The following is a 27,226-nucleotide window of genomic DNA, read 5'->3' as shown; positions in this document are numbered from 1 at the left end:
ATTTTAAAGATTTTCTTTTTTGATGAAAAAAGTGTAGAAGTGTGAAGACAGGCTCAATTCAATTAAAGATAGGTTTAATTCAATAAGAGATTGTACCTAGATAATCTATCTTTAAATAATAAAGATGGGTACAAATAATTGAAGATAAGTTCAATTAATTGAATATATGCTAATTTGGCGTTCCATAAAACACGCATACAAATATATATATATATATATATAATGAAGTCCTTTACCCTGAAAAGATAGATAGTTTCGAAGAAAATGACGAGGGGTTCCGATTAGAGATCCGATTGGAAACATTGGATGAGTGCAGAGATGTTCCAAACAGCGTAATCTATTTCCTGTTTGGTATCCTTCGGGGTAGGAGCTGATGTGGAGTCTTTTCCCGGCGGTGAGTGATGTACAAGTCATTTTCTCTTTACTTTACACGAAGCACCGACAAGACTGCGATACTTAAATAAATACGAATACACATAAGTATCGAACAGTTGCTGCCGCATGCCTAAAACTCCTGTTACATATGCACTGTGCGTAACGGTACTTACTGTCTACAGGCTAACAGGGCTATACATGCTTTCAATTTCATAGCCAGACAAAGAAACGGTATTTTATTTGCCAATGAAAAGAGTATTTAAAGTGGGGAGAAAGATAATATTTCCAGCAAGATTAACCAAGTTATACGCAACTCCCCTCATACTATGATCACCGTCATATAATTGACAGTTTTGGAGTGATACTTTAGTATTATTCGTTAGTCTGTACTCTGTAGGCCTAGCTACATGTAACTATTATACCCCTAGCTAGCGAAAAGTGGTCAGAGGTCTAAATTTAAGTATTCCTCTTTGTCCATCCTTGGGAATTAAGTGTGATCATAAATCAATTTGATAATATACTTTCGATAAAAAAAAACGCATGCATAATTGCTTTTTTTTTTGTAAATAAATGGTCTTAAATATTTATTTTTCATTGTAGCATTAACAATGAGAGTACCCTGAGACAATGAAATGCGACTGAACAATACCACAAGACAAGTAATGTGACTCAACAATACCACAAGATAAGTGATGTGACACCCTACCACAATTACCAATCAAGTCTCCTATTCTGCCCACAAAGGACAATCATATTTCTTAAAGAAATTTCTACAGATAAAAAAAATGAGAATGTTGAAAAAAGTCATTTTGATACCTTTGTGCTTCATTTTAGCAATTGTGTGTCCACTTCTGATCTACTTCAAAGCAGACAGATCTCTTATGACTAACGAACAGGAGACCAAGCGTGATTCCCTGCCAGATAACCCAAACATTATTATAGAATCTAACACTGTCAGTGACCAAAGTTCAGGCATTGTAACAGTGGTAGAGACAGCAGACAAGATCCGCTCCAATACAAATGATACTGTTCTGGTCACACTCATCAATGATGCTTACATGAGCTTCACCTATAGTTGGTTGTGTAATACTAAACATATGGGAATTCACAAACAAGTGTTATTCATCACTACCGACACTATTTCTCGAGACAAACTTCACAAGGACTGGCCAGAGGTCAGTGCAGTGACACTGCCCGGCCTATCTCTGAGTGGAGATCAGGTATACAGTCATGCAGGCTATGTTCGGCTCATGGTGAGGAGGACGGAGGCAATTTTAGCCATATTAAATGCTGACATCGAAATGTTCCTATTTGAAGTAGATTGTCTGTGGATTCGGAATCCAATGCCAACTTTGAAAAAAACAGCTGAACATTTTGACATTTTGGTTACACCAGTTTCTGATAGGCCAGGCATTATTGCTGGCGGGTTTCTTTTCATGCGTCCAACAACTGCAATGAAGAATACCTGGCATGCTCTTACTGATAAACTACATAACCTCGATTCACGCCTGAAAAAGCTGCCGCCAAACAAACAGATTTCAGAAGGTGAAAATGATCAACAGTTCCTATCAGTTTTGATCATGTCAAAGTATAAAGGGTTGAAGTACAAGATGTTGACTCTGCAAGTCTATCCTGATGGAAAGTGGTACTCTTATCCGGAGTCAAAACGAAACAAGCTGGACCCAGATATCATTAATAACAACTGGGCACTTGGGAACAAGGCTAAGATTGACCGGGCAAAGAAGTGGCACCATTGGTTTATCAAGGAAGACAACGTGTCTTGTGATATGGATGCAGTAAGAAAGATTGTGAAAAATTAGGTAATTAAAGTATTTTAAAATTGCTATTGGTATAGGTTGGTAAGGTTTGGTTGAAGGGTTTGGCAAAAAATCTGTCATGGGCATCTACAATTGTAGATAACATTTAAAAACAACATTATTGTGGTTTCATTTATTTTAGATCGCAGTCTCTACCACAAGAATTTAGCCACTCTACCTTGTGAATTCTTCGAGATATATATATGATGCTGTGATACTCATAGATAAAACTCCAAATTATCATTATTATTTAGACACTTCAGACAAAATAGTATATTACTAGTATTGAGTTTTATATAAATAGAGTATGTACTTTTTGTTATCTTTAATAAAGAATGTTCAAGTAATTATTATATAATAACTTATAAGTATCATTATTTTTGCAAAGATATTGACACTTTCACTCTCAATTTTCCTATCATAAATTGTTTTTGTTCTTATGATAAATGAAACTTTATATAAATTATTTCTCATGAGGACAAAATAATGTCTACTTGAAAAAAAATGTTTAATATAGAATCTAAGGTGGAAGTAATCGGCTCATTTGCAAAAATCTTGACATTTTTGGCGACTTTTTGTGTTTCCAATTTTTATACGCCAGTCAAATATGATTGGAGTATTATGGTATTGTGTCGTCCATCCATCTATCTGCAGGCATAAACTTTTGTTTGTCCAGAAATCGTATCTTAAAATTTCCCACTGATCTCTTTCACACTTGGTATATATACAGTTATGGTCATGATATGATGTTGTGTCTCTCTGAAAACATTTTTTTTTAATTTGACAGTTCATGTCAGTATTCAGGTTTTTTTTATCTGGAGATCTTCTACATTTTTTAACAATTTCTTTGGAACTTGGAAGGCTTCATAATGATGATATATTATTATGTTTACCTGAAAAGAATTTTTGATTTGATGAGTTTCGCAAAAGTTATTGCCCTTTGTTCATTTCAGTATTTGATTTTTCTCTGGTAATCACCTGCATTTTTCAACCAATCTCTTTGAAACTTGGAATATATCATGATCCTGATATGAAGTTATGTCTTTCTTAAAAGTATTTCGATTCAACTGTTTTTGAAAAAGTTTATGTCCTTTGTTTATTTCACTATTCATTTTTTTTAACAGAGTAATTATTGCTGTCCATTTCTGATGTAGAAGGCTGGAGTAGTTTGTTTTCGTCAAACTGTCAGAAAATTAAATATTGACTTTGTAGTGAAAAGTAAGATTATAGCATGCCACTTAGCTACTCGTAAGGTGTTATTGTGCGAGTAACAATATATAGCATTCGACTCGTGTACCTGTCCTTCGGTAATCTTTTTATGATCTTGTTTATGATGAAAATTTAAAACTCTTAAGATGATTTTTTTCATCATTAAAAGTAGTGTTTGTCATGGTCTTGCCATTCTTGAAAAATGATTATAAATCCTTATGTTAAAGTAATGTACGTTACTTTAATGTAAAATATGTTTTAAGAACAAAGATATCATGATTATATGTTTTTCTCTTTACGAAATATGAAAAAATAAGTCAGACAATTGCAAGTAATTTTTTTTTATTTGTAATCTCTCTACCCAGATTTCATTTTTTGAAATACATTGTTTACAATATTAATGTCTGTACATATTTATATTGCTTCTGTGCTTGTGTATTTGTTCTACTGGCCAGCAGTATGTCATGTAAAAATTAAATATAGATTACCTACTAACTGTTTTATGAGCTTTTGAAGCTTTACTTGCTATCAGTTATATATATATATATATGTATACGTAATTGTGTATTTTACCAGAAAAAAAATTCATGTGGAATTTTCCCTAAATATATAAGCCTTTCAGGCTAGTTTCAGCAAAAAGTGAATACATTGTATATCACTGCTGCAACTGTAGTTGTATAGTTTTGTTTTATAAATAACCTTTGTATGTATATACCAGGTTTTACTGCCACGTTTATATCTTTATCATATTTTGTTTAATATTAGCAAGGATTTAAATTATCCAGAGAAATTATGTATAATGTCAAAAGTACATACAGAGTACATTGTCTGTACTGATGTAATTGCCTGAATTGATAGGTCACAAGGCAAGACACTTACAGGTATTTGTAATATAGGTCACAAGGCAAGACACTTTACAGTATTTGTAATATAGGTCACAAGGCAAGACACTTTACAGTATTTGTAATATAGGTCACAAGGCAAGACACTTTACAGTATTTGTAATATAGGTCACAAGGCAAGACACTTTACAGTATTTGTAATATAGGTCACAAGGCAAGACACTTTACAGTATTTGTAATATAGGTCACAAGGCAAAACACTTTTCAGTATTTGTAATATCTCTGTTTCAGCTTACCTGACATAGTGTCTGTGAGCTTATGATATTGAGCAGCATGTTCATTGCATTTCTTTTAAGTATTAAGGTATCCAGAAACTGATGTATTATTTAGGTTGTCTGAACCGAAGGGTCAGGATGACCTACAATGTATAGCCCGAGTTACCTCTGGCCCTGTCACCATGTCTGGTGTAGGCAGACATGGTGACAGGGCTAGAGAAAACTCGGCCTAGATGACCTACAGTCAAATTATTAATTAGATGGAAATTTACCGATATTTCTTGAAATGAACCTTGCATGATGAAGGTTATGTAGATTATCAAGAATAGGCTGATAATTTTAGGTATTTTAGAGATGATGCTATAAAAGGTTGAAAATTATGAAAAGCATTCATATTATATGTTTGAAAATTACTGATATTTGACTAAACTTTCATGAAAATTTCTCACGATTTTGATTAAACTTTTATGACTCTACTGTTACCTGTATACAATCAATAATAATCAGGATGTTGGCTATACATAAGAAGCTGACCCCATCCTTGGGGAAGAGGATCAAGTCACAATGATGAAGTCGGAGAACTTAAACCTTCTAATGATGTCACTGGAACTTGTGGATATATCATTATTTCTTATAGATACTGAGGGTCAGCCCATAGCAAAGGTCAGCCTATAGCAAAGGTCAGCCTATAGCAAAGGTCAGCCCATAACAAGGGTCAGCCCATAACAAAGGTCAGCCTATAGCAAAGGTCAGCCCATAGCCAAGGTCAGCCCATAGCAAAGGTCAGCCCATAGCAAGGGTCAGCCCATAGCAAAGGTCAGCCTATAGCAAAGGGTCAGCCCATAGCAAAGGGTCAGTCCATAGCAAAGGTCAGCCTATAGCAAAGGGTCAGCCTATAGCAAAGGGTCAGCCCATAGCAAAGGTCAGCCTATAGCAAAGGGTCAGCCCATAGCAAAGGGTCAGCCCATAGCAAAGGGTCAGCCCATAGCAAAGGGTCAGCCCATAGCAAAGGTCAGCCCATAGCAAAGGGTCAGCCCATAGCAAAGGTCAGCCCATAGCAAAACAAAATACATTCATTTTGGCTTTGAGATAGTGAAAGTGCCACTGTGATTCTATATAGAGATTCTATATGGAGGTCAATGTCTTCCCGCCTTTCCACTTTTGTATTGTACTTTAACAATATTGACAAAATCCAAAGTTGGAGAAAATAAAGATACTGACACTGTTACTACAATATCCAGGCGAGTCATGTACGCTCATTGGGCCTCATAATTGTTATAACATGAAACCTAGTTATAAGCACTGAGATTCAAAATGATGTCAAAGTTCTATTTAAGGATTAAACTGTCTTTTTTTTGTGTCTATGGTCGATATAGATGCCAGAGCTTTGCAAACAAACATGTCATGTTGTGCGCGCTAGCACAATATGACATGTTTGTTTGCAAAGCTCTTGCATCTATATCGATCATAGACACAAAAAAAGACAGTTTAATCCTTAAATTTACATTCTCGACATATTCGTTTTGTTATTTTTGAAAATTAAAATTGAGTTAGCATAAAAATGCCAATATTCAGCAATTTCGTCAATGGGGTTCGACAAATAGAACAGCCTATTTTTTCAAAATTCATTTGCCACGCGCAGATTGGCAAACAAAAAAGTGCATTGAAATAATACGAAAAAAACACAGTCTGTTCAAAAAAAATTTATTATTTGTGTAACAATATTGTATAAAATGTCTTTTTGATACTTTTTAATTAACATAAAAAACGATTTACGTTAGTTACAAGTACAAATGTAGTTCCGGTGGGTGAATATATTCATGCGCTGCATGGATTGATGTCACGTTTTGAGTGTCAATTATGGTCACATAGACTGCAAATCTTTTTACTTAGTTTATATCGTGGCTTTGCCACCAAAATGTAAATATTTGTCAATTAGACTGCAATATATTTATGTCTGTATGTTGGTTATATATATATCTGTGGGTATCAGATACCTTTTCTAGTCTTATTTATAGCATTAACATACAAATATTAATTGTTTTTTAATGAGGTAAACTTTTAAGATAATTATATTAAATTCATATGAATTGGAATGTATACAATACATCACTATAGGTTCAGCTAATTTTGAGCCTATATACAGCCTTAGGGAATTGCAGTGCATGGAAAAAGACCTTCACAAATTTAGACAAATACTATTGTTTTAGAAAAGAATGAACTGTGATTGGAATTATGTAAAAAGAAATATAACCATTTTAGATAGGCTTATCTGCTTCTGTTTAGTATTTACAGAAAAACAAATATTAGCCCCTAGACTCTACTCCTACTATATCAACACTTTCTATATTTATAATAACTAGAAGCAGACGACTGTGGTTTAGATCATATTGAGCCAAGTTATATATAAATAAACTTTAGTTTTTATCTTTCAGACAAATCTATGATAATTTCAGACAAAATATTGTCTTATTAGATGACTGGTCTTTATTCTGTAATGTCGATGAATAATACGGTGCTTTATTTACATTTTCTTTGAAAACATTTACTTCAAAAAAAAAATTCTATAAGGTTTTGAAGAGTCTATCATTATGACCAAAATGCACTTTGGTATAAAGCAAAAATATTCATATGATAAAATAAATAAAGTATTCTATATCTGAGAAAGGAACAGCTTTTGGCTTGTACAAGACGTAAGTGCATGGATAGCACTTATGAACATGTATTTGATTTCTCCACAAAACTCCAAAAACTTTATGACATAAAATCTTGAAGACTAACAAGTCCATCAGCTGATCTTTAGATTACTATATTTTATATGTACAAAAGATTGCAGATGTAGGTACATGTGGACATACCTGTCAATAATGTATGTCTGCTTTTTATTGGATAGATGTAATCACTACCCAAAAAAGTAGGGTCATGAAAATATGCCCAAAGTTTTTAATGTGGAATAGAACAGTATTTTAAGATTGAAGTATCTTATCAAAATTTAGAATCAAAATGTTCTGTGTAATCATGTGTGTTTGTTTTATAATCAAAACTTTGGACTTGTGACCACTTAAATACTGTATATATTATATTGTCATGCTTTATAAATTAACTTATCAATGGGACATTCCTGGAAATGCTGTCCTTGGTTCAGATGGCGATGCTGAAGTTGCACGAAATTAATTAGACTTGTTAGTCACATGTGACAGATTTGATATATGTATGTATGTATGTACAAGAAACTAATAAGAATAATGAAACATGTATAAGGTGTTTGGAACAGTGAGTTGAATTAAGTTTATAATGGGTTGATGTACATTGTATTTTAATGATGACAAACACAAGGATATTCTAACTTTTTTGGTGTCATTTACTTTCATTATATAAAATAATAACATATTACTAACACATGACAGTTATCAGACTGATTTCCCTGAATTAAACTTGTAATAATACTTTACATTTTCCTATAATAATGATAACATTTATCTCTATCGCTAAGGTTGACATTTGACATCTGGACGATGATGCAAGGAAGGAAAATGTCTATACATTACACATAGTATGATGTGACTCTTCATTCCTTATGCCTCCATATTTGCTGGGCTAACAGAAATTTGATACAAATATAATACTCATATGATATCATTGATTTGATTTCACTAACTTGACCTTTGGACCCAAGTGACCTTGACCTATGACCTGTTGGACCATGATCTTTGGTCAGTTGATTCCTTGTTAAATTCCAACCAGCTTTTTTCTTCATAATATACAAAATTTGACCTTGACCTTGGGGTCTAAAGTGACGTTGAAATGTGACTTTAAATTTTTACTCATGTATTTTTATGAACTGAACATCTTGACCAAATTTTATGTGCATCTGTAAATAAATGCTGAAATTATTAGCCTGGAGCTAAATTTATTGACGGACAGACAGACAGACAGAATGATTACTTTAAGGGCAGTACGTAATACCCTGGTCTCTGGTACGGGGTCCTAATAGATAACATATTTGTGTCATGAGTATTGCACTGTACATTGCATTCCAGTATGCAGTATTTACATTCGGATTTGAAATCCGCCCTGGATAATTTCTGATGTTGTTTCCATTATTATCTAAATTATGAGGTGTATTTGTTTTGTTTTAATCAGCATTTTTTGTTGCCAAAATTGGTTTGTTTTTTTAAAACCATATCATGTATAAAACAAATTAATTTCTGTTGCTTTGTCTTATGATTCTGCAAATGCATGTCACAATATTAATATTAAACAATATTGCATCTATCCAACGTGTTCGTTATACATGTGTTCTGTTGATGTAACATAATATATTTTTCTTTGTTTTCGGTACAAATGTATTGATGATAAAATATAGAATTGTCCTGATATTTGAGTAAACCAAACATTAACTACATTGACAAAATATCCATGAGGAGTGTCATTACTTCAGATAGTCGGGCGAAAAAAAAATGCATATGCATAATCGAAAAAAAGGGTGTTTCTGCATAAGCAACTTATTATTATTCGTTATTTAGAAAATCCGTATTAAAGCGAAAAACACGTGATAACGCGAAATATTTTAATCGTGTGGTTTTAATCCACCACAACACGTAATAACGTGGATTTTTTAGAGTATGCACAGAAAATGATAAAAAACAACAACATAGAACATAATCATTCTAAAAAAAAAAATGTGAATCTGATCATCAAACCAAAAATATCAAGTAAGTGATAGTTTATTATTGTTTCATTGAATCATCAATATCAATTTCTCTTTAAATCTAATAAAACATGGATTACATCGATATGGATATCGATCATTAACTTTTGGTGGAACATAATAAATGTCGACATTTCTAAACAAAAGGTTGCATGTTAACACTTATTCCGATGAAATATAACTTAATGGACAACGATTGTACTATTGTCTGCATCTTAACGGGGCCGCAGTGGCCGAGTGGTTAAGGCGTCCCGACACTTTATCACTAGCCCTCCACCTCTGGGTTGCGAGTTCGAAACCTACGTGGGGCAGTTGCCCGGTATTGACTGTAGGCCGGTGGGTTTTTTTTTTCGGGTACTCCGGCTTTCCTCCACCTCCAAAACCTGGCACGTCCTTAAATGACCCTGCTTGTTAATAGGACGTTAAACAAAAAACAAACCAAACTGCATTTAATAGGTAGCAACATTCACAAACAAGACGTTTAACAAGCTTCAGTTAATATATATCAAGCGATATCATTGATACCCGGTATCTGCAGACATTCATTTAAAGTTTCGTTGTTTATCTCTTCATGTATTCTGTAGTAAAGACGACATCGACAACATGGACAGGCCTTCAACGGCGATTTAATTTCTGTTGTACGATTTAGGACAATCAATTTGACATGACGATTTGGTCTTTTAGAACCTAAACTACGTTTCTCTATACATTTTGAATAAGTTTTGATCTTACCATAAACAACTACATGTAAATGATTTTTCAGCACATAATCAGTTGTTCCATACCAATAGATAATTATACTGTATGGAGTATGGAGAAACAATTTTGTAATTGACGTCACGTTAGTTGTGTTTTACGTGACGCTCACCAATTGTAGCTAAAATGTCACATAATGCATTCGAAAAAATTGGATTAACGTATCTCGAACTCAATGAGATTTTCGTGGATGGAAACATTTTTAGTGGCGGTAGTACTTATTACCGCGTAAGTATGTAGAACGCCGTGAAAAAATACCAATCCAAGAAGCAAGTTAAAAAGCAAATGCTACCTCTAATTCTACTAACACGTAAAACACCACACATTAATTAAGGACAAGAAATTAAGCAATGACAAATCATTCAAACGTTTTTGTTTTCTTCTTGACTTCTGGTTTTAACGTAGCTTTGCAAAGGCTCTGGTCGGATACAATACAACACAACTGGTTCTGTTATATCGCCATCGACTTGCTTATTTCCAATAATAGCTTAAGAAATTTCACTTTTAACCAACAATGACGTAAAAACAAAAAAACTCTGAGAAACAAGTACCTGATAAAGGTTGAGAAGTCGATGCTAAGATTATTCTTTTCTTTATGGAAAGGCAAAGATTTGTGAAAATTACAACTGAAGAATTTTAATCTAAAAAAATAGAAATGTGGCCGTGACTTCAAACCCGTTGACATTGATCTTAAATCAAGTGCTATCTTTACTTCATAATCATTTAGGATATGGCAATTATTTTGTAATTATCAGCTTTAGTCATGCCAATTCTCGTTTATTTAAGATAATTTTCGTCATAATATTAAATCCTCAAAGTTATGACTATCATCTCGTATCATTTGGCATTGCCCTCTAGTGAAGCGACTTCTCATTTTATGACGGCCAAAGAAAAAATATTCAATATTCGACTTTGACCTTTCACCTGGTGACGGTGACCTAGCTGGGCTTGAGGTCAGGCGACTTCTCCTTTGATTCTTTGATTCAGGTGATCCTTGATTGATAATGATACAGGTATGTTTAAAAAGGTAGTTACCAGTAAAATATTCACATTGACCTGATGACTTTGACCTCTAGTAGTTGCTTGCTGTAGGTTAACTGCATTCGCCGTTACTGCTAGTTCTAATTAAATTATTTCGCTAATTTATATCGCAAAACAAAACTATAAAATATGGAAAGCTAAGTTGTCATGAACGCAGTAGGTTCTATAAGAAGTAATCAGTAAATGATATGCAGAGGGAGACTGGAGCAGTCTACATCCTCTCTGAGCAATATCCATGGCAATCCTTTCTAGATCGGCCTATCCTTAACATGTTAGGTACTATATGCCTTTCCTCGTCAGTGGGAAATGATATTACAAGCAGCTGGCCATCAAAAATAAATCTTAAAAGAGTTGGTTTGTGTACAGCTTACCACAAGCAACACAAGTTCAAGAAGCCATGCCATCCAAAACCAGCTGGGAAAAGTTGACAGTGCAGAAGGTCATTACTGGAGAGTCCACCTTGAGATACATACATGTCCATACAATGCGGTCACCTGATGTTCACCATATCTATAGCAGTACACTGCTCGATGCCTTAACAGTTAATAGGGAAATCAATAGCCAATAGTGAGGGCAAAACTACCTGCTTGAGTCTTTGCGGCAATGTAACAAGGTGACGTACAAATAAACAACATTCATGATGACCTAGAACACTTAATTCGTCCTATCACGTGACAGACTAGAAGACACCCGACATAACTCTATTTTACAAATCCAGAAAGTAGATATCTAGTCAGCAAATTAAGATGCAACGTTAATAGCCGACAAGAATTAACTCCAGACAAAAGTCGCCGACACCAGCTCCACGTTACTGGTACCTATTGTTCTACAGGATGCAGAAACGGCTGACAGAATTGAGACTATTTCCTGTAATTTGTGCTACATCTACATGTACTTCTCATGTACAGCGGTTAATTTGCATATCCAACCTGTGATATGATAACACGAAACACTTTGTGTAAACCTACTTTTTCATCTCTATTGAATGCTATTTAGCAGTAATATATATTGTAGAATAACTATACTTATAGATACAACATATAGGCTGTCTCCCACATATATACACTTCACTACAGCTTTGTTGGTTATCGTACCCCAGGAGGGAATTACAAAACATCTGTGATACAAAAGTTGTAATACCCTAATTACTATAGTTTTCTCTGTAGCTACATACAGAAGGCTAAAGAAATTATCACAAATCATATTTCATTGTCAGATACACTACAAAAACGATCATATTCATTATTTTTGGGTCAAAATTACGACAAATAGTCACTTAATTGTGAATGACTATTCCATTTTCTGATTTCTCTCAGCAGTGCTCTACTGTTCCCTCTCGTTGCTGTGATGGTCAGTTCCCCTTGGATGCACAATCATTTACTTCAACATTAATCTCTATTGTCCGGGAAGGGTTCTTATATTGTTTTTGGCATAATCAGAGACCTAAATAAAAAAGAACTTAACGTAAATATATAGGTCTGACTATATTGTACTCTCTGGAGGTACCAAGTTACTTCCCTTTAATTAAAACATTTTCATAAAATGAGTTTCTGTCAGTATGATATGATTCAATTTCGCATACTCGTTTTAATGAAATGTTAGTTGAATAATGGATTGGTGAGCAAAAACTCCCAGATTACGAACACTTTCCCTTCTCCACACCTGCTATTTTTCATCCCATGGTTATTTTTGGAATATTTTCCCTGTTAAAGTCACTTAAGTCCATCATTTTCCTATGACTTTATTTCCAGGGACAATTTTCATTTAGTATGAATTGATAAGCTTAGTTGTATATAATAGTTATTGTTGAAATACATGACTAATTTATTTCTTGATCACGGCATTCCCTATTACTTCAAAATATCCTTTGGTGTATTTAGGAAGTCGCCAGTGTACTGTAATGCAAACGCTTGACTTGGTCGTTCGCAGCTATGACAAAATCAAGCGTAATATCGACCGAGACACTGCTGTCGATCTTTCTATTTTCATTGAAACTTTTTCGATTGTCACAAAAAGTGTGTATATATATGTATATATAGATATCGGCGGATTCAGAGATCGGCGTATTCAATATGTGAACAAAATAATGTTTCACTAACTCTTCTCAAGAGTACAAAGTAGGCCTAATTACGCGATGCCTTTCGTAAATATGAAAAAAGCGGCGACCCAATCGGGAAGCTCGAAGAGTTTCTCGGTTCGGGTCACTACTATGGATGCTGAACTGGAATTTTCAAATATTGAGGTAATTCCTATAATATATCCTATTAATTGAAAACGTTTTATATAAGATTATAAATTCAGAAATTTCATATTGTTTATGGCAACATTATTTTTTTTTTATAAAAGTTACTGTACTGTACAAAATGATCATGACATCATAGGGTACTTCAGTAGTTCTTATCTTCTTACTTTTATTTTGGTAGCACAAAGCAACAGGGAAGGATTTGTTTGAATTGGTGTGTCGTACTATAGGACTAAGGGAGACCTGGTATTTTGGACTCCAGTTCATTGATTCAAAGGGATACATTTCCTGGCTTAAATTCGATAAAAAGGTAAGACCTGCCATCATGGGTCCTCGTATTGTGGACTGCCACTATTAATGATAATGGTATGTTTATATAATTTGCACTATAAGATAATTTGACAGATGTCTAAGCATAATTGTATGCTAAACCAGATGACCAGCAACCTCTTAATTAGCCCGAGTTTTCTCTGGCCCTGTCACCATGTCTGGCCTACACCAGATATGGTGACAAGGCCAGAGGAAACTCGGGTTAGTGTCACAGGGTATGCAACTTTTACATAGTTTACATGCATACTTTGTATTTGCACTTTTTAAGATATTGCATATAATTATGAAAAAACTACATTACATGACATGTTCATATGATTGTGATTCTGTACTTTTAATTCAGATCAAAGAGTTGTTGAAATATTTAGTTAAAAAAAAAAAAAATAGATAAAAAAACATGAGAAAGCATATGTTGACATGCAATGCAGCAATATGTTCTTCCACAATTTAATGATGCCACACGTGAAATACTGTACCAGTACTGCTGCTCTTATTTTGTGTGCTCTTTCACAACAGACCAGCGCTAGCCCTAGAACCTTTCGCTATTTGATGCTACAGGAATGACATACACATTTTCTTGTTATGAAATTAATTTTCTCTTTATAACCTGTATTGTAGGTTTTAGATCAAGATGTTCCAAAGGAAACACCGGTGCCCTTCCTGTTCCTTGCGAAATTTTTTCCTGAAGATGTCTCTGAAGAGCTTATACAAGAGATAACACAGCATCTCTTTTTTCTTCAAGTGAAACAGTCAATCATCAACATGGATATATATTGCCCACCAGAAGCATCTGTACTTCTCGCCTCCTATGCTGTGCAGGCAAAGGTTAGAAAAAGGGAACAACTTTTGCAAATTTTTTAAGTCCTTATTAGTGGCCTATTCTAAGTAGAAGTACTATATAATAAAGAACAACTTGGGGAGACAACCTTAATACTTTTCAAGAGGATATTAGTCATGATCATGATTTGGTCATTCATGGGAGATGACAGACAGCTGTAGCTAGGTGCAATATTGATGAGGTACGGCAACATTAGAACAGAGAAGACAATTTAAATATGTTTTGAGATGATGTTGACAATGATTGTCATTTCTTAGGCCATGTGAAAGAACAAGAAAATCACAAAAGTAAATTAAAAAGTACATGTTATGTAGTACAGACATGGTAAGAACATGGGAGACTCTATACATGCAGCTAAATATAAAGTTCTTTAATTTGGGAATGGTTGGTCATAACTTAACCTCTGCATTAGACTGTACATTCAAACAAATTTGGTGGGATTTTAAAGTTGTGCTAATGCTTTATTGCTAGTTCATGTCCATCAAAGTTGAAACAAGAACATGTTTAAGATACTTCTTTTAATTATTTCTAAAAATAAATTTATTTTTATATGCTGCAGTATGGGGATTATGACACATCAACTTACAAAGTTGGGACTCTTGCCAGTGAGGACTTGCTGCCCCAGCGTGTGATTGACCAATACCAGATGACCCCTCAGATGTGGGAAGAAAGGATCAAGGAATGGTATGCTGACCACAGAGGAATGTCTAGGTAGGTGTTGTGCAGATGTGTGACAGGGGCAACTGCACTGAGATTAACGGTTATTAGCCCATATTTTTGCTGAAAATCTCATAGTCATTAATATTCTACAAATGTACATTTGTACCATAATATTTTATATGACAATCCAATCTGCTTTCATCAAAACTTCGAAAATCACCTGTAGCATTCATGATCCAGAACTGTATCCCAAATGCTATGAATGAGTTTCCAAGTTTTAGACTAAGTCTGGATTTCAAAAATTTGTTGATTGTTTATTTCAAATATTATCACGATTACATTATTATGATATGCAATGGAAATAATAAGAGAATTCCATATATTTTCATTAATACTTAGTCTAATATTTCTGATTTCTAACAGAAACCATCAGAAATTGAATGCATGTACATGTACTTTGAATTTGTTTTGATATAAGTTTTAATTTTTTTTTCAGAGATGAAGCAGAGATGGAATACCTGAAAATTGCTCAAGATCTTGAAATGTATGGAGTGAACTATTTTCAAATTGAGGTAAGAACCAATGGAAATAATGTGATATTTTGATTTCTTTTATTCTGTATTAAAGACATTATTGGCAATAAATGATATGGCTGTTGATCTAATAAGGTATTAACTTTTTACAATCCACTACTTTAACAAAAATCGTTATTTTCAATCCTTATTTAGTGTCAAGTCCTTTTTCGGAATTAGAAACTCCTGTTTGTAAAAAAAGTCCAATGAATAATCCAAGATTAAATAGGTGTGATCTTTTCCTCATGATTAAATCCTGATTATTACTTTCGTTTAAAAACTAAGAAGTCAAAGTAACTGTCAGTAGTCAGATTATGTTTACATGGTCAGTAACATATTTTAGACACTCCTACAAGCTGATAAGTAAAAGAGATTCTAGAAAAGTTTACTTCATTTTGGCACACGTTTTAAGCGATAATTTGATAAGTAAGCTATATATAATTGGACCAATTTGATGTATTTCAGAATATATTTAACACAAGATAATTTTAATACAATTACTCATACCTATATGTTGGAAAGGAAGAAATCCTTTTATCAATGTTAACCAATTGGAATGTGTTATTTTCAGTTATAAAGCATTATTAAGTCAGTGTGATTGATTCTATTTCAGAATAAGAAGAATACAGATCTGTGGTTGGGAGTAGATGCCTTAGGTCTGAATGTGTATGAGTCCAATAATAAACTGTCTCCAAAGATCACATTTCCCTGGAACGAGATCAAGAATATTTCCTTTAAGGACAAAAGAGTAAGGATTCTTATATGGTAATAAGTATTTGACTGGGAAACTAATATTTATTTAGTAGATTTAAAATGAATAAAATTAATGTTTATGTTAATTACTCAAAGCATTTTATATTATATATATTACATTTTTTTTTTCATTTTCAAAAGACAATTTATGTGCAACACTAATGTTGGAGGGAAATAAATTTGTGAAAAAATGTTTTTTTTTGTTTCTAAATCTCATGCATGCTACGATATAGCTCTTTTATTTACTTGGTATAACATATAACATTAAAGTTTATTTCTTGTAATCTGTGTTATATAGTTGTTTATTATTATCATAATAAAACTAAATCTGATATGCTAAAAATCTGGAAAAGTGGAATTTCCTAAAAGAAAAGGAGCTGCTGTACATGATTATCTAGATTGTCAGATACATCATTTTCCTCAGCTTGTCTTGCACCATAATCACCGACTGTTATCAACTTATCATAATTACAATTTTCTCCTTTCTTCCAGTTTGTGATAAAACCTGTTGAGAAGAAATCCCCAGATTTTGTATTCAAACCACCAAAACTACGAATTAATAAGTTGGTAAGGACATTGTGCTTGTTTTAGTATGAAGATTTATTACATTGTTAGAAGTTAAATATCAAAGTTATCATTTTTGGTTGAAGACTTGCATTGCCTTATTGTTAGGCTTACATTGCTAATCTGAATACATTATCAAAAGGTTGTGTTACTGATTTCTGTGTTTTTTCTTGGTGGAGAGCTTTTTCTCATGTTTAAAATGAAATAAATAAAAAGATTAAATATTTTCCTTTTAAATATCATGTATGTTTTTCACTTGTATGACTTACCAATATTTTTCACTCTTGCTTTAAACTTTGCACAATTTATGGCATTATGTATTAATGTAAACTTTTCATAGCAACTCTAGATCCTATTGCTGATTCTGTTGTATTTTAAACCAAATTGTTTTCATTCATCTGGACAGATAAAAATTCACCAAGCATAGTGTCAGAGTGGTCAAATACAAAGTACTGTTAAGCTGGTTATAGTAGTGGACTTGTATTACAGGGCAAACATGAATACTCAGCAAATATATAATTAAGTATATAATTATAAACAAATATCTAAAAATAAGTGTTTTGTGTAGAATGTTTGCAAGGCAGTTGTGTGTGAAACTGAACTTTGTACACAGAGATGAAATCAATGAATTAGTTCTGTGAAACTAAAGTTTGTAGTTCCATTGAGGATAACTGAATTATTAGCCTCTTGAAATTAAACAACTATACAGTATATCTGTCGCATTTATTGATGATATTTATACAGCAGCTTATTGAAAGTTCTGTTATTTCTTTACAGATATTAGAGTTATGTATAGGAAACCATGAATTATTTACAAGACGAAGAAAACCTGATTCCATGGAAATTCAACAGATGAAAACTAATGCCAGAGAAGAAAAGATACGCAAACAGGTACTTAGTGACAATTACAGTCTCCTCACCCGGTATGCAAGTTTAAGGTACAAGTTTGAAGAGGGTTTATTTTTAAACCACTTTAACATACTCTTTTCAAATTGATGATTATGCAGAAATGAAGAAGGGGAACTTATTAGTTGATACAAGTACAAACTTCGACACATCTCTCACTTACTGTTTTACTGTGACCTCTCTCTGTTCAATTTGGACTGTTTTACTCGCTGAATGTTTTTATGTTTGCATTTGAAATTTTTGCCTTATTTAGTGTTTTTTGTAGGAATGAAAGTTGATGTATTGGTTTGTTAATGCCTGGCATATGTGATATCTTAAAATTGAATTCTATTGTCATTGTTGCTTTCACATGCTTTTTGAATGTGTCCAAATGATAATAATGATTATTATATAGTGATAAATGACTGCCATTAAATACCTTTAAGTTGGCCAAAGTACCATAGAATGTAAAACTCATAGATAGTCGGATAATATTTATCTTAAGCTGGACAGGGCCAGACTAGCCAAGGAAAAGCAACTTAAAGAGGAGGCCCTCAAGGAGAAGGAGGAGCTGGAAAAACGCCTTCAAATGTTACAAGAGGAAGTCCGGGCTGCACAGGAGTCACTGGTATGATAATAACCATATTAGATTGTTGTTGGAATAGTGATGTTCTGTTTGGCAAATAAAATCCCACTTTGCTGCAGGAATAAATGTTCTTATTTGCTGATGTTAGCAACCAGGGATCATTAACTAGTTATGTCTGTTATGACTGTCCAATTGTGTATTAGTGTTATTATATAATGCTGTTACAGTATTATTTTTTTTCCCAAACTCTTCATGAATAATTAATGCTGCATGATTTTGCAGAGTTTTGCAGTTTTGGGTAAAAAAATGAAACAAATGTTGGGTACAATGAATCTGTATTGACATGAGTTTATTTTTGTAGCGACGGTCGGAGGAAACAACTGAGTTGTTGGCAGAGAAAGCTCAAATAGCAGAGGAGGAGGCGGTTCTCCTGGCTCAGAAAGCCTCAGAAACAGAAGGAGAGATTCACAGGATGAAACTGAAGGAAATGAAAGTATGGATCATAATTAAATCACATTCTGAGTGAACTTTTAAATGTGTGTAAATAAATTCTTAAATAAAAGTCTTTATTCATGGCTGAAAGATTATAAAAGATATGGTATGACTTGAAAAGCTTGCAGGCATACTCTCATATCTGATATTAAACGACCAATTAAACTTTTCTTTGTGCATTTAATTTATTTGCAGCAAATGTCTGGTTGTACCAGGCTACATGTATCAATGCTTGCCATGTTATGTCCTTGATGTAGTTGCTTATAGCCAAACACTCAAAAGTAACAATTTCCTAAAGAATTGGGACCCTTGATGCACTTTTCAGACACTTAACTGTTAGATTCTTTTACTGAAATCTTCACCAGGCTTTACCTACACTAGTTAGGACTTTACTGTAATATGACTTTCAAAATGCATGATTTTACAAAAATTCACCTGAAAAACTGTATTTGCTGAAACCTTATGAAATATGTACATGTAGTACAATGCATGTCTGAAAAAGCTTGCAGGCATATTCTCATATCTGACAAAATGATTTTGAGCTATCTTGGATGTTGGTAAGTTCAGTTTTTTTGTGTTATATGAATTATAATAATGGAACATAGTGATGAATTATTAATGAATTATTTGTTGACTTTAAGAATGAAGAGGAACGTATGATAATGGAGTACCGAGCTCGTGAGGCTGAAATGATCGCCACTAAAATTCTTGAGGATTCTGAGAGGAGGTGAGAAGACAGATTTTTCCACACGTCACTCTAAGACCAGTACATGCATCATGGCAGGGAAAAACTAATACTCTTTTAGACCTGTTTGTGTGACACAGCAAACAACCATTAAAATAAAACAAATCATGTGAATTAATTTGCTGTTGCATGTTGAGGATTTTTCTGAGAAATCTCTCAGTTGATCTAGAATTTAATTTAATTTAGAATTCCTTCCATTCTGGACAAATGTATTGGTCCTGGCAAAATCAAGCTTTACTCAGTAGCAAACTGTCTTATCCAGACTTCTTTCTAAACTTGGGGCCCTAGCATGTCTGGTATAGAGACAATATCAACTGTATGTAAACTCTGGAGTAATATTCGGACAAAAGGTGGCCCTGCTAGTAGGCATCTTTATCTATTAAGTTGTTAGATGACAAAATGTATGCTACAAATTCAATAAACATGTGTTTTCCTGCTTTAATACATGGTGTTTTAGTATAGAACACAAAACAGTGTCAAATGGTACAGTAATGAATATACATGATTGGGGCCAAAACCCAACTCCGCCTATATGAATACTCCGGTTATTTGCATATTTTGTCTTGGAAAAAGGGCTATGCAAATAAGCGGGTTCCTCTGTACATGATTGTATTCCAAGAAGTTGTAGACTGTGTTAAAAAGTTAAAATAATACAGTACTGAGAAGTTATGATATAGTAGACAATTGTTGGTATAAGCTGACGATACTGCAATAGTACGTTATAGAATGATGATTTTTTTCAATATGAATTGTGAATAAACATACAAGAAATATCAGCAGCAATACATTATATTTTCAAGAATGATGATATTGTGGAGATGATTTATCTCCCTTTGACTTCGATATATGTATGGCATGTAAATATAAAGTAATGAATAAAAAGTAGCTTTTTTTCTTTTTTTTTTGCTTTTTAGTTACTACATTTAATACAACTTTCACTCTCGCATTGACTCGTAGAACTGGACTGTAAATAAGTGTATACACAAGTATATGGTTTCTATTCATTGGTAATTTGGTAAGTTTTGACAGCACCAAGGACCAAGTACCAGTACCAGTGTATGCTAGAAATTTGTGATTGCCTCTAATCATTAATCAGCATATCATTATAAACACATCTTGCATGCCACTCAATTTTTCTCTGTCAAAATAAAGCCTTAAATGTTTTATTAAAACAAAATTTAAGTTGCTATATATCACTATTTCTTGAGAAGCACAAGGATGATTATTGTGGTTAATGAAGTTTGTTGATTCAATTTGGTAAGTTGGCTATTTTTATTTAACTTTAAATCACTTATTTAATTTCAGAGCTGTTGAAGCAGAACAGTTAAAGATTGATCTTGTTCAGGCCAAGATGAACGAACAATCAGCCAAGGAGAAACTGATGGAGGTAGCCAGAGTATCTCCATACACAGTATGTAAATAGGAGAGGAACCTTGTTAGTCTGGAAACTTCAAGTTATAAAAAAACACATTGTAGATTTTAATGTATTTAATGCTTGATACTTTTTGCCGAAATTAATTAAGCAGTTTAAAGATGTTTTGCTTTTTGACCCCTTTTTTAAACTTAATATACTTGTATCTGCATGCTAAAGGGTGAGCAAAATGGTCAAAGACAGCAAAATAGTAAGAAATATAATATATACATTGGCATAGTAATTCCAAGAAATAAACCAAAAAGAAAAGTGTGTGATTTAAATGAATAACATTTTGAGTTGTCTTTGTCATTGCAAATACCATAGCATGCTGGTAGGATGATATCAAAATTATATCTAGAGGATTCTTCTGTTAGGATTAATGAATAACATATTATTGTTGAAGGTGAATTAATTTAGAATTTACATAATAAGATGGCACGATTTGGAGGAAATGTACAAATATAACTGAACTGCCTTTTAAGCTTGCAATGTAGTTAATAGTCATTACAAGTGACCAAGTGACAGGCAGTTTGAAGACATATATAAAGTATTGCATTAAGCAGCATTAATGCTCATTATGATGCTGGATGCAGAAGTCTGTCATTTTATTTTGCAATGAGTTTAAATACTATAGGAAGACATTTCAAAGATTTATGATACCGTGATTCAGATGTAAAGTGTAATTAATCCAACTGCCTTTGTTACTGGCAAAAAACACACAGATCATAGGGGAGCTTTTGATGAGAAAGCGAAAACCTGTCTCACATAATTACTGGCAGAAAAGCAGGCAGATTAGTGATGACCTTTTTGAAATTTAATGTGATGTGACTATAAAGAACATATGTACTGTACATGTATATATAGCTAGATCCAGTCATTTTTTTGGAACACATCATATGTGTATATAATTATATCATCTGTGTACTGTTAAGTTGAATCATTTTGATGGATTCAATTACTGAGTGTTTTGCAAATTTAATGTAACAAGCAGTGTTTTTCACTATCTATGTGTCTATGTATGAAATCCCCCCCCCCCCAAAAAAAAACGGATGTTAGAGTGTAAAAAATGACAATTTTTACAGAATTGTTTTGTATTGATGTCTCCAGCAACAGGCAATGTACGGACTACACAGTCTGCCTTCAGATCTAGCTGAACTACAGCTGGAGGAACCACACATGGAGGAGTTACAGGAGATGACGAGCGAGGCGAGCTGTGACCTGCTGGGGGCAGGGGACATGGACCAGTTATCTATAGAGATAGAGAAGGAAAGGTGAGGTGTAAAATAGGACAGAGTAAGAATCTGGGGACATGGACCAGTTATCTATAGAGATAGAGAAGGAAAGGTGAGGTGTAAAATAGGACAGAGTAAGAATCTGGGGACATGGACCAGTTATCTATAGAGGTAGAGAAGGAAAGGTGAGGAGTAAAATAGGACAGGGTAGGAATCTAGGGACATGGACCAGTTATCTATAGAGATAGAGAAGGAAAGGTGAGGAGTAAAATAGGACAGGGTAGGAATCTGGGGACATGGACCAGTTATCTATAGAGATAGAGAAGGAAAGGTGAGGTGTAAAATAGGACTGGCTAGGCATATTGATTATAAGAAAAAATAACATTATATTGTTATATGGTTCAGGAATGGACCTTGTAACCTTAATATGCTCTAGTGATGAAGCTTGATACAGTGAAGCTGGACACATGCTACCAATATATTGTGTCCCAATGCTATTTGTGAGTATGTGCTGGGATAACCCCCAGATCCTCCCACTTTTCTTGCTCTAGAGAGGAATATATGGAGAAGTCCAAACACCTACAGGAACAGCTGAAGGAATTGAAGACGGAGATTGAGGTTCTGAAGGTGGAAGAGAACGAGACAGAACTGGACAGACAGCATGATGAGAAAATCCGTCGTGGAGACACCAAGTATTCTACCCTTAGAATGGTAAGGACTAAGAGAATTATTGTATATTTTTATGATTAAAATCTACTAGAAACATCCCATGTGTCATATGAAGGTAATCTTTACATTATCTGATCAAATCAAGAACTGTCCTGCCATATAAGGAAAAATAAATATTTACTTTATCTGGTTGGTTAATAAACTTTATCATGCAGTTAATGATCCATGACCTTAATGGGATTTGTTTGTTTGATTAGATATTGTCTGTTATATAATGTAGCTACATCTTGACTCAAATATGCTACAAAATAAGAAAATACATAAATGTACTGAAGAGTTGATATTGAGGAGACACTAGGAATTTTGGTTTTGTTAATATTGTGTTATTAGTTATAGCTATATCTTGACTCAAAGATACTACAAAATCAGAATATAAATAAATTTATTGAAGAGTTAATATCAACAAGAAGCTAGGAATCTGCAATTTGTTTACACTGGCAATTCAGTGTTTGACCTTATGCCTTCCATGTATGATACTAAAGTATTACTAGAGATGATTTTGTTTCTCAAGAAAGTGAGATGAAAGACCATACCATACTGTAATAATTATTATGTCCTATCTGGGCAAGACAGACTGTTTGGAAGTTTTTACAGTGAGGTAGTCATCAGCTACATGTACCAGAGATTACACCTCAAAAGAACCCTAGCTGTTCATGGGGCTATAAACTCAGGAAATAAAATTATTACGCGAAATAAAGATATGTCAGAACCTTCCTTGATCTTAAAATCAACCATAAGGAGACACTCAGACCAGAAATGTTAAAGAAAAACTTCTAATTTTAGGATAAGGTGATCAGAATAAATAAAGCTCTAAATTTTTCAATTTTTCATATTCATTAGTCTTTTGTAATTTTGTTTCCTTTATGTTTCTAGGCTAAAGCCACAACCACCCAAGCCAGAGTCCAGTTTTTTGAGGACTTATGAGAGACACGTTAAAGCATTTCTGTGATAGAGACTTTAAAGAATGGTGCAGGAGTATTGGAAATTCTTGAGATGAATACAAAATCAGAGAGGGAAGCAGAACAGCTCAGTGTTATTGTTCTAGAACTGTTTTTGCTTCTCTCTCTGTTTTTTTTTACTGAGTGCCTTTTAATGACTTTCAGTCCATTGTTTTTATAGAAAGTAAGACAATAGATGTGACTTATATAGATTCAGAAGTTAATTTAATATGATATCACATGTTTGATTTCAGAACATTTTAATATTACGAAATACAGAGATTTAACCCAATGGAAAAATTTGATTGCTGTCAAACATAGGTTTTTCTGCAGGTTGGCAACATAAGAATCTTCCCGTAGCAGTGAGGATCTCTCCGTTTCACTCCAAGGTGGGGATTGTTTCTTAACCCTTTTGGCCCTGTAAGGCTTTCATATATTGATGTCTCTCATTGATTTTTACTGGATTGTCCTCATCTCAAATTTAGGGTGAGACAGTTTTCTTGCTGTAATGTTTAATTTCCTTGTCTCACCCAAGGGTTTAGAGGGAGAATTCTTATAGAATTGTATGACATCATGACAACAATACACTTGAAGTCATGCCAACAAGTTAGTGCAATAATGCCTGAATTGAGGTTAGATATCAACATGATAGCAAACATGAGGAAAACAGGGTAATAGAAAAAATGGGCATGAGATAGATGTAAGGGAATTTCAACCCTAAGTGTAAGATGCTTAAGCTATCATACCCTTAGCAAGCCTCATAATGTTCAACTACATAATCTTAAGATCACTTATCTCTGACACCCCCTAAGAGATGAAAAATTCTCTAAATCTGACACCTTCAAAAGTGATACACCTGGCTAGAGTAAAATAAATTTTATTTCCTTTTAATTGATCATGTCTTTCATTACACATTCAATTGCAATTCATTTGATGAAATACTAATCATCCAGACTAAAATAATAATCCATATATTTAACGTTATTGCATAGATTTAGTCAAGGAATCATGAATGATATAAAGACATTATGAGAGTAATCAATGAAGTATTCAATGTTCATCAGTACTAACAGAGACGACTATTCAAGGTTACCATCACGTCAGTTTGTCATTTCATATAATTAGACAAAAGTGTATTAAATGTCTTACATCAGAACAGTCATTGCCAAAATTAAATAAGTTAATAAGTTGACCTTGTTTTCGTAAAATATGGTTTGTATTTAGGTTGGTTATATGAGCCCTTTTGACCAGATTTTTTCCAATTTTATATCCAGTCTTTAATTTGTCTAGGGGCATATTGTGGTTTTTGTGACATTTGGTTTGGAAGTATATTCAGTGCAGTGAAACGTTTTTGTATTGGACATAGAAAATATCCACTTTCATCATTGGTGGGGTTTTGTGTGTAATCAATATTTTGGATAAGAACATTCCAAAGCATTTTCATGTGTAAGGAATAGACACAACAAATTATACATTCATAGCTAACATTACAAGCATTTTCTATTATTAGTGTTTTAAGTCTATAGGAGTCATTTTTTTTTATCAAATTAACAGGTTTAATCAAATCTTAAATTATGCAGCATCTGGATTCCAAGCTGAAAGCTGATCAAATCTTTTAAGATAAAAGGAAATTTGGTTTGATGTCTCGATAGTTTTATCCAGCAATAGATTTTTTTTCTTCCATACCACCGCTTTACCAGATATTGTGTTCAGAATAAATTTTGCTGTTAATTGATAATTGTAATCACTGGTAGTTTTGTTTGTATTGGTGATGTACTGTTGTAGAAAATCTCATCATACTCATATATCATTTACTTATATTAGAACCTCACTTGTTCAGAGATTTCATTCATTTAGTACATCCAGAATTATGTCCCTTGATCTAAATGTTCAGGCTTTGAATTGATATATCCCTTACAGTTAAATACTAAATAGTATTTAATTCTAAACTTCTTTGTGACTTGATTATTGATTCAAATTATCATATAACTAAATGTAACTTAAATAGGGGAATTATTTCATTTATATATAGGAGAGATTGAAGGTGCCTTTTCTTAATCTCGTCTTCTACAAAACTAATCATGCCATCAGTTTAAAATCAAAATAATCAGAAGTTTTTTTACTCTTTAAGCCAAGAGTTTTCGACGTCGCAAGAAGAGCCACCTGACAATTTCAATGTTTATTTTGATAGCTCTACAGGTACTATATATATACGTGTGAGTTGATACAATGTGATATTTGCAGGGGATTAGATTTCACTATATTCATGGTAATTAAGTATAGTGAAAAATTTGGTACCTGCAAATATTTTTTTATAGCAATAATGCCTGAAACGTGATTTTGAAAGTCAGTGTTGTGAGAAATGTAGAATTAGCGAACTAGTTCTGACTGGGACTGTAGCATTAACTTGATTTTAGTTTTTACTCATTAACTAAAAAGCATTAAGTAATGTTTTTCTGTAGTTCAATAACATGTAAAATCACCATGTATACTTAAAGTAATATATCAGCATGTTATATATGACAGTAGCGCTAAAAAGTGAAATAGTGATATGTTTATTCAAAAATTGTTGTCTAGAATTAACTCTGTGTTAGTTACAAGACTAGTGTAAAATTGTTGTCTTAAACCTAATGTGTTATTTACAATGTAATAGTGTAACAACTTTTTGTTGCTTGATGACAAAGGAATGCTACATGCAATAATAGATCCAGTTTCAATAGACACCTCCTAACAACAGATCATCAACACTATATTAAAATGCATACTGTAGGCTTTATTTTATTTTTTATGAGTGTTCAGGGGTGTGAGATCTTAAGAGTTTTCTCACAGATACCCATTGTGTTGAATTTGCTGTGTATTGTGGATGTCTTAGAATTTAAGTTGTTACAGTTCTAAATTTTGCATGCTTTATTTGGTGCTAGGAGACAATTCATGTATGTGTGTATGTGTCTGGGGAGAGATCATAACATACAAAATTTGACTCACAGCTTTGTAGGATGTTTTGTGTGGAGATAGAATCTCACTACCATCAAGAAAATTAATTAACTGGATCAGGATAATTCATGGCATTAGCATTTAAAGATGGAATGTTTTATATTACTAAATGTTATTGTTATAACACCCATTACACAGCTTCTCACATAACATAGCTACCCTGTTATCAGTGTCACAACACCCATTACAAAAAAATGGCTACCCTGTTATCAGTGTCACAACACCC

At 33.3% G+C, this 27,226-nt stretch overlaps 2 protein-coding genes across 5 annotated transcripts; both read left to right on the top strand.

The window, feature by feature from the left end:
* Positions 1 to 284: 284 nt before the first annotated feature.
* LOC117333144 lies at positions 285 to 5,545 on the top strand. 3 transcript variants are annotated; one of them, XR_004533831.1, is made up of 3 exons: positions 285 to 394; positions 976 to 5,164; positions 5,301 to 5,545. XR_004533831.1 is itself a non-coding variant. In XM_033892287.1 (2 exons), exon 2 carries the CDS (start codon positions 1,161 to 1,163, stop codon positions 2,193 to 2,195), a length of 1,035 nt encoding a protein of 344 aa, XP_033748178.1. In that variant the 5' UTR covers positions 285 to 394; positions 976 to 1,160; the 3' UTR covers positions 2,196 to 5,545. The 3 variants fall into 3 exon arrangements, 1 of the variants encoding a protein (XP_033748178.1); XR_004533832.1 differs by having other exon boundaries at positions 976 to 5,181; positions 5,335 to 5,545; XM_033892287.1 differs by having other exon boundaries at positions 976 to 5,545.
* A 7,464-nt stretch (positions 5,546 to 13,009) lies between these two features.
* Positions 13,010 to 26,529, top strand: LOC117333326 (merlin-like). 2 transcript variants are annotated; one of them, XM_033892572.1, is made up of 15 exons: positions 13,010 to 13,268; positions 13,450 to 13,578; positions 14,217 to 14,423; positions 14,996 to 15,147; positions 15,593 to 15,668; positions 16,282 to 16,416; positions 16,914 to 16,988; positions 17,763 to 17,876; positions 18,376 to 18,498; positions 18,818 to 18,949; positions 19,590 to 19,675; positions 20,999 to 21,104; positions 22,215 to 22,378; positions 22,891 to 23,050; positions 23,942 to 26,529. In XM_033892572.1, exons 1-15 carry the CDS (start codon positions 13,161 to 13,163, stop codon positions 23,990 to 23,992), a joined length of 1,818 nt encoding a protein of 605 aa, XP_033748463.1. In that variant the 5' UTR covers positions 13,010 to 13,160; the 3' UTR covers positions 23,993 to 26,529. The 2 variants fall into 2 exon arrangements, 1 of the variants encoding a protein (XP_033748463.1); XR_004533879.1 differs by lacking the exon at positions 23,942 to 26,529 and having other exon boundaries at positions 22,215 to 22,670; positions 22,891 to 22,998.
* Positions 26,530 to 27,226: the final 697 nt, after the last annotated feature.

Source organism: Pecten maximus, chromosome 8, assembly GCF_902652985.1.
Source record: "Pecten maximus chromosome 8, xPecMax1.1, whole genome shotgun sequence".
NCBI classification, from domain to species: Eukaryota; Metazoa; Mollusca; class Bivalvia; order Pectinida; family Pectinidae; genus Pecten; species Pecten maximus.
The sequence above is the reverse complement of the archived record's forward strand: the minus strand, read 5'-3'. Positions and strand labels throughout refer to the sequence as shown.